Genomic DNA, 12,615 nt, shown 5'->3' on the forward strand with positions numbered 1-12,615 from the left:
AGATAGTTGTAATTCCAGTTTGGTCCTGGGAGTGTGTCCATGCAGCATCAACCTACTCTGCCACCATTTTTAATCTCTGAACAATAAAGATGAATTTTTAAAATAAGTAGAGCCAGGAGGACATGAACAGGGAAGAACTAGACAATTTTCCATATTTTCTTTTAAGAACTCATAGTATTACTTTTAATATATATATATTTATTGATTTCAGAGAGGAAGGGAGAGGGGAGAGAGAGAGAGAAACATCAGTGATGAGAGAGAATCATTGATTGGAAGCATTTTTAATTATCCAGAACACATGTATCTACTCAGATGTTCATTCATCAACAAATATTTATTGAAAACTTGCTAGGCCCTACCAAATCAACAAGATAGCATTTAGAGAAGAAAGGTACTGTATTCATTCAGAAATTACTTTCAGAGGTAAGTGCTAAAAGTGCATTTAATATTTGTTAGGCATTTTATCTCTTCAATCTGTGTTGTAAACATTACAAAGTAGAAGTCCTCCCTCCCCCCAGCCCCTGGCAACCACCTTTCTACTTTCTGTTTCTATGAATTGGACTATTCTAGGTACCTCATATAAGTGATATCATACAATATTTGTCCTTTTTGTGACTGGCTGTTTCACTTTGTATAATTTCCTCAAGGTTCCTCCATGTTGGAGCATATGTCAGAATTTTCTTACTTTTTAAGAGTGACTAATATTCCATTGTATGTATCTATTACATTTTGTTTATCCCTTCATTCAGTGGTGGACACTGAGTTGTTTCTACCTCTTTGGCAATTGAGAACAGTGCTGCTAGGAACATGAGTGTACATATATATCTTAAAGACCCTGATTTCAATTGTTTTGGATATATACACAGAATTGGAGTTGTTGAATCATATGGTAATTTTAGTTGTAAATTTTTAAAAAATATGTTTTTATTGATTTCAGAGAGGAAGGGAGAGGGAGAGAGAGAGAGAAACATCAATGAGGAGAGAGAATCACTGATCGGCTGCCTCTCGCATGCCCCACCCTGGGGACTGAGCCCATAACCCAGGCATGTGCCCTGACTGGGAATCGAACTGTGACCTCCTGGTTCTTTGACACTCAACCACTGAGGCACACCGGCTGGACTAGTTTTCATTTTTTGAGGAACCACCCTAGTGCCTGCATTATTATACATTTCCATTAACAGTGTACAAGGGTTCCAATTTCTCCACATCCAGGCTAACACTTGTTATTAATTATTTTGTGTTTTTTTGTTTTGTTTTTGAATAATAGCCATTCTAATGGGTGTGAGGCATTGTTTCATTGTGGTTTTGATTTTGCATTTTCCTAATGATTAGTGATGCTGAGCCAAGAGGTCCTGCTTTGGGGATTTTGTTTGTGTGTTCCTATCAAGTTCCGAAACACACTATTCTGTTAAGTTGCCTTAGAGATATATGACAACATTTGAGAAACATTAAAGTTCTTCAGGGCCAAAATATCACTTGTATCTTCAAAACTAAAGAGTGATTTCTTTGTTTTGTTTTGTATTTTTTGCTCTGCAGTGTAGGATATCTAGCAGGATGTCTAGTTCGAGAACTGAGTGAAAAGCAACCAGAGCTGCAGATAAGTGAACGAGATATGCTATGTGTTCAGATTGCTGGGCTTTGTCATGATCTTGGTAAGCTATACAAAAAGCCAAGGCTGTTATGAAAAACTGTAACATCTTTGAAAATAAAAAATCCAACTAACCAAGAGAAATATGAAAATTGTGTTTTAATTCTTCAGTTAACATTAATATAAATGTGCCACTGCATCTTCCTAGAATCATCCATAAGGCCAAGGGGTTGCTATTTCATTTTTTTGTAGCTTTTCAGTGAATTTCCCATGTCAAACATCGTTGCTACAGGTTATAAGAAAGGACTTTCTGATAGTGAGGTTTTTCTAGCTACTCTGTTTAAGATGATGTGAATTTGATTTTTCTTTTATCCTTCTTGTTGAATAAAATTGCCATTTTACCTTCAGTTACTTTGTCGATCCATTTTTCTCATTCCTAGACTACATAATCTGCCCTAGAAGATTAAGAGAACTCCTTCTCTTCCCTCACCTATCTGATGTCTTGAACCACTTAAATCCAAGTAAAAGATTATTATCCTTTTCCTTTGACACAGAAAGAGAAAAGAGACTGTATTCTTTTATATATATACATATACATATACATATACATATACATATACATATACATATACATATACACACACACATTTTTATTGATTTCAGAGAGAAAGGGAGAGGGACAGAGAGATAAAAACATCAATGATGAGAGAGAATCATTGATTGTTGCCTCCTGCATAACCCCCACTGGGGATGGATCCTGCAACCCAGGCATGTGTCCTTGACTGGTCCCTTCAGTCCGCAGGCCGACACTCTATCCATTGAGCCAAACTGGCTAGGGCAAGACTGTGTTCTTTTTTCACAGGAGTTTTGCCCCATCCTTGTAGTTTAGTCCTACCCTGAGAATTTGTGTGTGCCCTTAGGGCAGGAAAGGGGAGGTGTCTGTGTTTCAATAGTGATACTTTTCTTTTTTAATGTTTAAAAAATATTCTTTTATTGATTTCAGAGAAGAAGAGAGAGGTAGACACATCAGTGATGAGAGAAAATCATTGATTGGCTGCCTTCTGCATGCCCCCACACCCCACCAGGGATCGAGCCCACAACCTGGGAATGTGCTCTGACCAGGAATCAAACCGTGACCTCCTGGTTTATCGATCAACCACTGAGCCACACCGGCTAGGCAATATACAGATACTTAAAGGGATAGGACACTCTCTTCACCATGTCCCCTTGGAGATGTCAATAGGATTAAATTTGATAGATTCCTGGTATATTAAGAGGGAATCATTGGGAAATCTTTGCCAGTCCCCAGAAGTTTGAGTACTATAGTAATAGGCCTTTATGGGTGACATGCAAAAGGGCCCAGGCCTGGTCCAGGTGGGTTCCCTCTCCAGCAGAGTAATTCACTTCTACAGAAATTCTGATAATTCCAGAATTTGGTTTCACTTCAACCAAATTTCATATTAGTAAATGTTATGAAATGTTAAAATCACTTATGATTAAGATAAACTTGTGATTTCCACTTTGATGGTTCATATTATTGGTAAAAACCCAGGAAACAACCTCAACGTGTATATATTTATTCTGAATATATTATCTGCATTATAGAATTTACATAAAAATAGATGTTTTAAAGGATTAGCATAATAAAATAAAGTTTTGATATTTTATTCCTGCATCCCAGTGGATTGTCTTAAAATAACTGCTATTTTAATGCAGATATTCAACCTGCAGTTGCCAAAAGTTTTTTGCCATTAACATTCCTTTAAGTTACATAAAACTGTCTTTTCACCAGTTATTCGAGTTCTGGTGACTCAGAGACCCCTCTATAAAGAGCTTACTTTCTGCTCTAGCTAGTTTGGCTCAGTGAATAGAGCGTCAGCCTGTGGACTAAAAGGTCCTGAGTTCAATTCCAGTCAAGGGCACATGCCTGGGTTGCGGGCTCAATCCCCAGTAAGGGGGCGTGCAGGAGGCAGCCAATCAATGATTCTCTCTCATCATTGATGTTTCTGTCTCTCCCTCTCCCTTCCTCTCTAAAATCCATAAATATATATTAAAAGGAAAAAGAGCTTACTTTCCCATATGGTTCTGCTTCCTGTTCTTTTGTTTTTAGAAAATAGGAAGGAAGGATTTATCCCTGTTTGTGATGTATTTGTAGATTATTGATTTCTGTTGATATTCAAGGTAAAACTAAAACGATTTAAAAAAATCGACTCAGTTTTTACATTTTTCTTGTTCTAAGGCTGCTTTTGTTTTTAAGGTCATGGGCCATTTTCTCATATGTTTGATGGAAGATTTATTCCACTTGCTCGCCAAGGAGTGAAATGGAAGGTATGTATTCACATATTCAATAGTCAATAAAATAATGACTATTTAAGCAGCCATTATTGTGTTATAGTATACTTCATTCCCCATTACAGTTTTCAGGATGCTTTTATATCTATGTTTTTATTTGATTCTCACAGTCTGTAAAGAAGGAATGATTAGCTCCATTTTCACAAGTGTAAAGGAACTTGAAACGCAGAGGTGTATTGATATACCAAAATTCAAAAACCTATTAACTGGTAGAGCCAGCAGTAGAAAACCTTATATTTCCTAGGTGCTAATTTAATGCTTTTTCTATTCCATCATACTACTGTAAAATAAAAAAAGGCCAACTCTGGTTTTCATTCATTTTGTATGGCCATGAAGTAACTGATGGTAGCCAAATTTAGTCAAAGATTATATACACACACACACACACACACACACACACACACACATATACATATATATATATATTTTTTTTTAAGAGAGAGAGAGAGAGAAGAGTAACCAATTTGTTGTTCCACTTATTTATGCATTCATTGGTTGATTCTTGTATATGCTCTGACCAGGGATCAAACCCATAACCTTGGTATACCAGGAGATGCTCTAACCAACTGCGCTACCCAGCCAGAACTCATCATATGTATTAAATCATCTATTTTATAATTAGGGATTTGCAGGTTCAATCCTGGCCCCGTTTGGGCTGCATTCGGGAGGCATCCAATCTGTGTGTCTCTCTCACATCAATGTTTCTCTCTCTTTCCCCCTCCATCCCTTCCTTCCACTCTCTCTAAAAATCAGTGGAAAAATTGGGTGAGGGTTGCCTGGCCGTTGTGTCTCAGTGGTTGTGCATTGACTTATGAAGCAGGACACAGTTGTTTCCTGGACTCATGGCTTGCAGGAAGCAGCCGATTGATGATTCTCTCTCATCATTGATGTTTCTATCTCTCTGTCCCTCTCCCTTCCTCTCTGAAATCAATAAAAAAATATATATTTTTTAAAAAATTGGGTGAGGATTAACAAAAAAAATCTGTAAGACTGTAGTTGGAAACTAGATAATGAACGTTCAGTAGATTCTTATCTCTGAATTACCTCAAGAGTACTTTGGATAATCTGGGGTCCCTATTGGTCTAGAATCTATAACAGACCATATGCTGACTTTTCCTAGCATGAACAGGGCTCAGTTGATATGTTTGAACACCTCATTAATTCTAATGATCTCAAACCCATCATGGAATGCTATGGTCTCATCCCTGAAGAAGATATTACCTTTATCAAGGAACAAATTACAGGACCACCTAAAACACCAGTTAAAGATGTATCGGTAAGTTTGTATACAACTTAATTTGAAGTGACTCATGCTTTTCATCTAGTCTTTTCTTGATTCCTTCAGAGCTGTTTAAAGAGGAATATTTGGCTATTTTAGAGGGACTGAGTTAAGAGGTGGGAAAAATACAAATACATATATAAATGAAAATACACATACAAATATTTTGTAATGAATATTGTGTGCAGTATCCTATCTAATAATAGACAAAGATTGAAATTAACCGTACCTCCGCTATGCTTCCCATGGCTAATCAGCGAGATATGCAAATTAACCCAACCAAGATGGCGGCCGGCAGCCACGCAGCTGAAGCGAGCAGGAGGCTTGCTTACTCCAGTGATGGAGGAAGTCAAGCTTCCTCCCTTCTGCGGCCCAGCTCTGAGCTCCGAAAGCAACAAAGTTGCAATAAACAAACCCCAGATACCTGCTTTCAGCAGGCCGTGGCCTCAGAGCTGGAGCGGCAACAAAGTTTCAATTATAGAAGGTAAATAAATCCCAGAATAAAAAAAAAAAAGGAAAAAAGGAGAGGCTGGGAGCTTTAGCCTGAAAACAGCCCTCAGCCCCTCAGCCCCTCATCCAGGCTGGCCAGGCACCCCAGTGGGGACCCCCCCCCTGAAGGGGGTGTGACCAGCTGCAAACAGCCATCAGCCCCTCACCCAGGCTGGCCAGGCACCCAAGTGTGACCCCCCACCCTGATCCAGGATACCCTCCAGGGCAAACCAGCCGGCCCCACCTGTGCACCAGGCCTCTATCCTATATAGTAAAAGGGTAATATGCAAACTGACCCTAAAGCAGAAAGACTGGGAATGACTGGTCACTATGACACACACTGACCACCAGGGGGCAGACGCTCAATGCAGGAGCTGCCCTCTGGTGGTCAGGGGGCTCCCACATGAGGGAGCTCTGCTCAGCCACAAGCCAGGCTGATGGCTGCCAATACAGCGGTGGTGGTGGGAGCCTCTCCTGCCTCCTCAGCAGCGCTAAGGATGTCCGACTGCAGCTTAGGTCTGCTCCCCGCTGGCAAGTGGACATCCCCCAAGAGCTGCCGGGCTGCCAGAGGGATGTCTGATTGCCAGCTTAGGGCCCAATCCCCCAGGGAGCAGGCCTAAGCCAGCAGGTGGTCATCCCCTGAGGGGTCCCAGACTGCGAGAGGGCACAGGCCGGGCTGAGGGACCTCCCCCCCCCCCGCCTCCAAGTTCACAGATTTTTGTGCACCGGGCCTCTAGTTTTACATAGAACCCTAAAGTAACTTTGGAAAATGTAACAGTGTATATTTTGTTTATCCACCAAAACTAACTTATTTCAAATATTTAGATTATGAAGACCTAGTTCAGAGGAAAATCTGTTTTGTTTCCTTTTTTATCTTTTTATTATTAAAAAATAAGTTGAAAAATAGTTTTTGCTCTGTTTTTAAGGTTTTTTTTCATATACATGCACACATCTACTTGTAAAATAAACAGGTGAATTTTGTAGCAAATATCCTATTTGCAAAATAATGGAGCTCCAAAAAGTCTTTGAATGATGCATATCATTTAGGGTAGATGTGTAACTACTTTGAAAGATAGTATAATTTTCATGTCTGAATGCAAGCATTAGCATGTTAGAACATTCTTGCTAGTTCATCATTGGATCTTATATTTTTAAAAACTTTGAAACCAATAAAACAGAGCTTGCTTGTTGGTTATGGGAAATGTAGTAGAGTTAGGATCCTTTCAGTGGCACTAAATACTAAAGAGGTTTAGTATTAACAGGATATCATATACCTTAGCATTTCTTTTCTCTTTTCTACTAATTTAGGAATTAAATGGAAAGAACCTTCTAAATTATTTCACATTCTCATTCAAGTATCTGTTTATAATTTTTAGATTAATACAATTGTTTTGCTCTGCTTGTACATAAATTTGCTTCTTATCTTAAAACGTTTTTATTTTTTATTTTTTAATTGATTAAGGTATTACATATGTGTCCTTATCCCCTCATTATCCTCCCCCCCCTGCTCATGCCCTCACCCCCCTGTTGTCTGTGTCCATTGGTTATATTATATGCATGCATACAAGTCCTTTGGTTGATCTCTCCCCCTTACCCCTATCCTCCCCTACCTTCCCTCTGAGGTTTGACGATCTAATCAATGCTTCTCTGTCTCTGGATCTGTTTTTTATCCTAAAACTTTTAATGATTTTTCTTGTCTTCTAGTGGCCATATAAAGGCCGTCCTAAAGAGAAAAGCTTCCTTTATGAGATAGTGGCCAATAAAAGAAGTGGCATTGATGTGGACAAATGGGATTATTTTGCCAGGTATGCACTGAACACTGCAGAGAAGCTTGTTAAAATCTTTGTATGCTCTCTCTCTATATATATAATATAATTTTTATTTAAGTAAGCAAATAAAATGCTTGTATAAATATATTATTAGCATTTAAGGTACAATAAGTAATCTTGTTGAAGAATTTTATCTCTCTGCTTTGGAATCTTTCTAGGGACTGCCATCATCTTGGAATTCAAAATAGTTTTGATTATAAGCGCTTTCTTAAGTTTGCCCGTGTCTGTGAAGTAGGTAATTTGAAGCATATTTGTACTAGAGAACAGGTAAGCTATGTCAGAGGAACAATAAGGAAGATATAGTTCCTAGTTTGAAATCTAGAAATAACCATTCAATAATTTGGAAAAATCAGTACCTGGTAAATTGCCAATCTCTTTACTTTATGCTGAGCATTTATAAATATCTTAAGGTTCTTTCACTTGTACTGTGTTGTTAAATAATAATAAAATTACAATAGACATTTATTGAGTGTTGTGCTAGACACTGTTTTAAGTGCTTTAGATGAATTAACTCAATCCTGACAACCCTATGAGATAGGTACTATAATTATTTCACTTAATAGGTGAGCAAACTGAAACACAGAAAAGACATACAATTAATACATGGCAGAACTAGAATTTTAACCCAGATAATTTGACTCAATTCTCATCCTTAATCACTGTTAGTGTTTCATTTCGTTAAAGTACTAAAATCATTAGGTCCCTGTTAGGTTGGAGTCATATGACTAATATGCTGTCTAATAAAGAGGGAATATACTAATTGACCCTCACACTGTCGCAAAGATGGTGGCGCCCACAATCAATAAGGAGGGAACACACTAATTGACTGCCCCACCCTCAAAGATGGCAGTGCCCACAGCCAATAAGGAGGGAATATGCTAATTGACTGCCACGCCCTCAAAAATGGCGGCGCCCACAGCCACAAGATGGCTGGCAGGAGAGGGCAGTTGTGGGTGATCAGACCAGCAGGGGAGGGCAGTTGGGGGCAACCAGGCCTGCAGGGGAGGGCAGTTAGCGGCGACCAGGCTGGCAGGGGAGGGCAGTTAGGGGCAATCGGGCTGGCAGGGGAGTGGTTAGGGGGTGATCAGGCTGGCAGGCAGAAGTGGTTAGGGGCAATCAGGCAGGCAGGCAGGTGAGTGGTTGGGAGCCAGCAGTCTTGGATTGTGAGAGGGATGTCCGACTGCCTGTGGGATCAGGCCTAAACCGGTAGTTGGACAACCCCTGAGGGGTCCCAGATTGGAGAGGGTGCAGGCTGGGCTGAGGAACACCCCCTCCTCCAATGCATGAATTTCATGCACCAGGCCTCTAGTTGTATTATAAAAGTCTTTTTTTGAGAATGAAGAATATAAGAATAATAATACCTAATTTTTAGAGTCATTGGGAAGATTAAAAAATGTATTACAGCCGTAACCAGTTTGGCTCAGTGGATAGAGCGTCGGCTTGTGGACTGAAAGGTCCCAGGTTCGATTCTGGTCAAGGGCATGTACCTTGGTTGCGGGCACATCCCCAGTGTGGGGTATGCAGGAGGCAGCTGGTCGATGTTTCTGACTCTCTATCCCTTTCTCTTCCTCTCTGTAAAAAATCAATAAAATATATTTTTAAAAAAATGGATTACATGTAAGATATCTAAAACAGAACCTGCCACAGAGTTAATACACATAGTAATAGATTTTGGTTACTAAGAATGAAAGTTATAAACCAATGAATAGTTTGACTCATCTGCCTTGTATTTTTTAGTGGGCTGAAAGATTTTAATGAAGTAGTCCCTGGGCATAGCCTTCGTGTCTGCCACCATCCCTTTTTCTTGTTTTATATACTTCTCTACTAACCGGGGTAACTTAATCAGATCCTTCATTAATATTTACTTCATATTTTCCTGCAGGAGATTGGGAATCTGTATGACATGTTCCATATACGCACCTCTTTACACCGTAGAGCTTATCAGCACAAAGTTGGCAACATCATTGATACAATGTAAGACATTTGATTGTTATTTCCCTATAAAAATCTCTATGATGCTTGTTCTAGACTAGAGTATCATACTTGGATCAAGTTGAGATTTCTAGACAAATTCAAGGGAATTTTAAGTGACTAAATCTTAAACTGTTCCCTTAAAACAAAACTAGTGTAAACTTAACTTAGTTGGAGGAAGAGTTATAAAATGGATAAAGGGGATAGATGAAGGGCAGAAAAGCTGGCTTAGGCTAGACATGAGGAATTAATGCTGAATGGCATAGGACCTCTGCACAGGCTGTCGCTTATGTACCAGATATCAGTCATCAAGGTGAGAGATGGGCTGTGGATAATTGACATTCTGAAATTAATGACAAATATTAATTTTAAAAATTAAGATTCATGTCTGTCCTTCCCATGTCAATTATTTATCAAAATTAGTAGCAAATAGTAAAACCAACAGGAATTTCACCTGATCCTTGCAGAAAAGTGCAGCCTAGGCTCTAGGGACCAGACGACCCCATGAGGAGTTATCAAAACTTGGGTGTGAGTTCATTTAACACCATGTCTCTAAAATGCCTTTAAATTGATGTGTATTATAAGCCTTCATGTTTGTGTTGAGGAAATAGATTTTCTTTCTTTCTTTTTTTTTTTTTCTTGAGGAAATAGATTTTCTTTTTCTGTTTGTTTCCCATCTTTTGTCATGAGCAGACTAGTTAGAATACATTATCCTATTTGTATGGTTGTTAGTCTGGTTGAAATTTTTGTTAGTTTTTTAAAAATACATTTTAAATTTATTTTATTATTGATTTTAGAGAGAGTGGAAGAGTAAGAGAGAGAGAGAAAAAAAAATCATTGACATGAGATACATTGATCCGTTGTCTCCCATACTCACCCTGACTGGGGATTGAACCTGCAATCTGGGTATGTGCCCTGACCCTGTAATTGAACCTGTGACCCTTTGGTGCATGGGACAATGCTCCAACCAACTGAGCCACACAGGCCAGGGGTTAGTTTATTTTTAATTTGGAGAGTCAGAGATCAAGGTTCAAAGCCTGGTACTTGAACCTTGGTAAAATAACTTGGTAAAATAAACATTTTATTTTACTACTAGAAATGTTTACTGCATGGTTTCTGTTGAGAAATCAGCTGACAGTCGTATGGGTACTCCCTTGTAGGTAACTAACTGTTTTTCTCTTGCTGCTTTTAAATACAATAGCACTTTTATTGTATTTTTACAAAAGTATCAAGCTGTGAGGGGTTGGAAATGAAGAATGTTTGAGAGAAACTGGTTTAGGTTTCACTCTGGCAATGTGCTACAGAAAGAATCTAGCAGCAATAGAGCAGCAGTAGCACCCCAAACAGAAAACTAATATAGAGTGATCTTGGCTGTGTGTCTTGGGCTGCTCTCTCTCTTCTTCTGGCACCCCTATAATTCAGATGCTGGAATGGTTGACGTTGTCCCAGAGGCTCCTTGTGCTATCTTCATATTTTTGTATTCTTTTTTCCTTTTGCTTTTCTGGTTGGGTGTTTTTTGCTTCTTCTTTCTTTTTTTTTCTTTTTTTTTTTTTAATATATTTTATTGATTTTTTACAGAGAGGAAGGGAGAGAGATAGAGAGTTAGAAACATCGATCAGCTGCCTCCTGCACATCTCCTACTGGGGATGTGCCCGCAACCCAGGTACATGCCCTTGACCGGAATTGAACCTGGGACCTTTCAGTCTGCAGGCCGATGCTCTATCCACTGAGCCAAACCGGTTTTGGCATGCTTCTTCTTTCTAACTTGGTAAAATAAACATTTACTTAATTTCTGTATCTGTAAAATTAAGGCTAATTACTCATATCTATATTACTGTTAGAAAGATTAACTCAGACAGTGGATCTAAAGCTCTGCCATATGCCTAAAACACAGTAAACACAGTAGCCCACAAGTAACAATGCACTTACTTAGTATGATTGAGTAACAGGTGTCTTTAAAACATCATGTCTCAAGATTTTATTTTCCTAAAGTAGAAAGATTTTTTTTAACTTTAAGCAAGGCCTAAAGTACATATTTAAATTTTCTCATAAGCATAAATTTTTATTAAACAATCTTTAGGATTACAGATGCTTTCCTCAAAGCGGACCCCTACATAGAGATTACAGGCACTGAAGGAAAAAAATATCATATTTCTACAGCAATTGATGACATGGAAGCCTTCACTAAGCTGACAGGTAAGAACTAGAAGGTAACATAGATGGTCCATCACAGATAAAATATATGCTGTCCCTGGATTGCAAATGGGTTCTTTTTCAAAAATTCCAATGGATTTAGCTTCTTAAGTGATTTTATACTTTTGGATATGAGTTTTATCTCTGCTTTGTACTAACAAGATAACCTTGATAAAAGTTATTTAATGTCTCTCAACCATACTTTCACCTTCTATAAAATAGGAGTAATGATACCTAACATATACTTTTGTTGTGATGCTTAAATAATGCATAGCACTTAGAATGGTACGTGGCATATAAGAACTCAATATTTATGATTATAATGTAGCTGGACTAATAATATCAGACAAATGACAAAAAACTGATTCACCCTTTTAGCATTATTTTTGTTGCAAAACACAGTATGCCAAGAACATTTCTGCATACTTAGCAAAAACAAAATCTGCAGCTTAGGGTGGGAGGAAGAGAGTGAAGGTGTCACAACTGGTTCTTTCATGTGTTAAAGTGTAGACTGAAAAAAAAAAAAAGATCCGTAGAGCAAAAGAAGCAGACCAAAAAGTATATACCAGCCAGAGTTCTGAGTTGCAAATCATGAAACTGACTCTGTTTAACTAAAAATAAAATGAGATAGCAATCATATAACTTACAGAATCAGTGGGATGGCTGAAGGTTCTGCAAATGAGCAAAACAACAGAAGCTGAGCAGCCCAAGACACACAGCCAAGATCACTCTATATTAGTTTTCTGTTTGGGGTGCTACTGCTGCTCTATTGCTGCTAGATTCTTTCTGCTCATACTGCCAGAGTGAAACCTAAACCAGTTTCTCTCAAACATTCTTCATTTCCAACCCCTCACAGCTTGATACTTTTGTAAAAATACAATAAAAATGAATTACTAGGAAAATGTAATGGCTGG

General features: G+C 38.5%; 1 protein-coding gene across 2 annotated transcripts in view; it reads left to right on the top strand.

Annotated features, from left to right (window-relative positions):
* SAMHD1 (SAM domain and HD domain 1) overlaps positions 1-12,615 on the top strand; it is a 62,795-nt gene that overhangs the window by 19,089 nt on the left and 31,091 nt on the right. For both annotated transcript variants that reach the window (XM_014541414.1, XM_014541415.1), the window contains exons 5-11: positions 1,537-1,652; positions 3,846-3,916; positions 5,061-5,216; positions 7,413-7,513; positions 7,696-7,804; positions 9,420-9,511; positions 11,589-11,704. In XM_014541414.1, the coding sequence (XP_014396900.1) occupies positions 1,537-1,652; positions 3,846-3,916; positions 5,061-5,216; positions 7,413-7,513; positions 7,696-7,804; positions 9,420-9,511; positions 11,589-11,704 (761 nt within the window). The remainder of the gene's footprint in view (positions 1-1,536; positions 1,653-3,845; positions 3,917-5,060; positions 5,217-7,412; positions 7,514-7,695; positions 7,805-9,419; positions 9,512-11,588; positions 11,705-12,615) is intronic.

Source organism: Myotis brandtii, unplaced genomic scaffold, assembly GCF_000412655.1.
Source record: "Myotis brandtii unplaced genomic scaffold, ASM41265v1 scaffold27, whole genome shotgun sequence".
Lineage (NCBI taxonomy): Eukaryota > Metazoa > Chordata > Mammalia > Chiroptera > Vespertilionidae > Myotis > Myotis brandtii.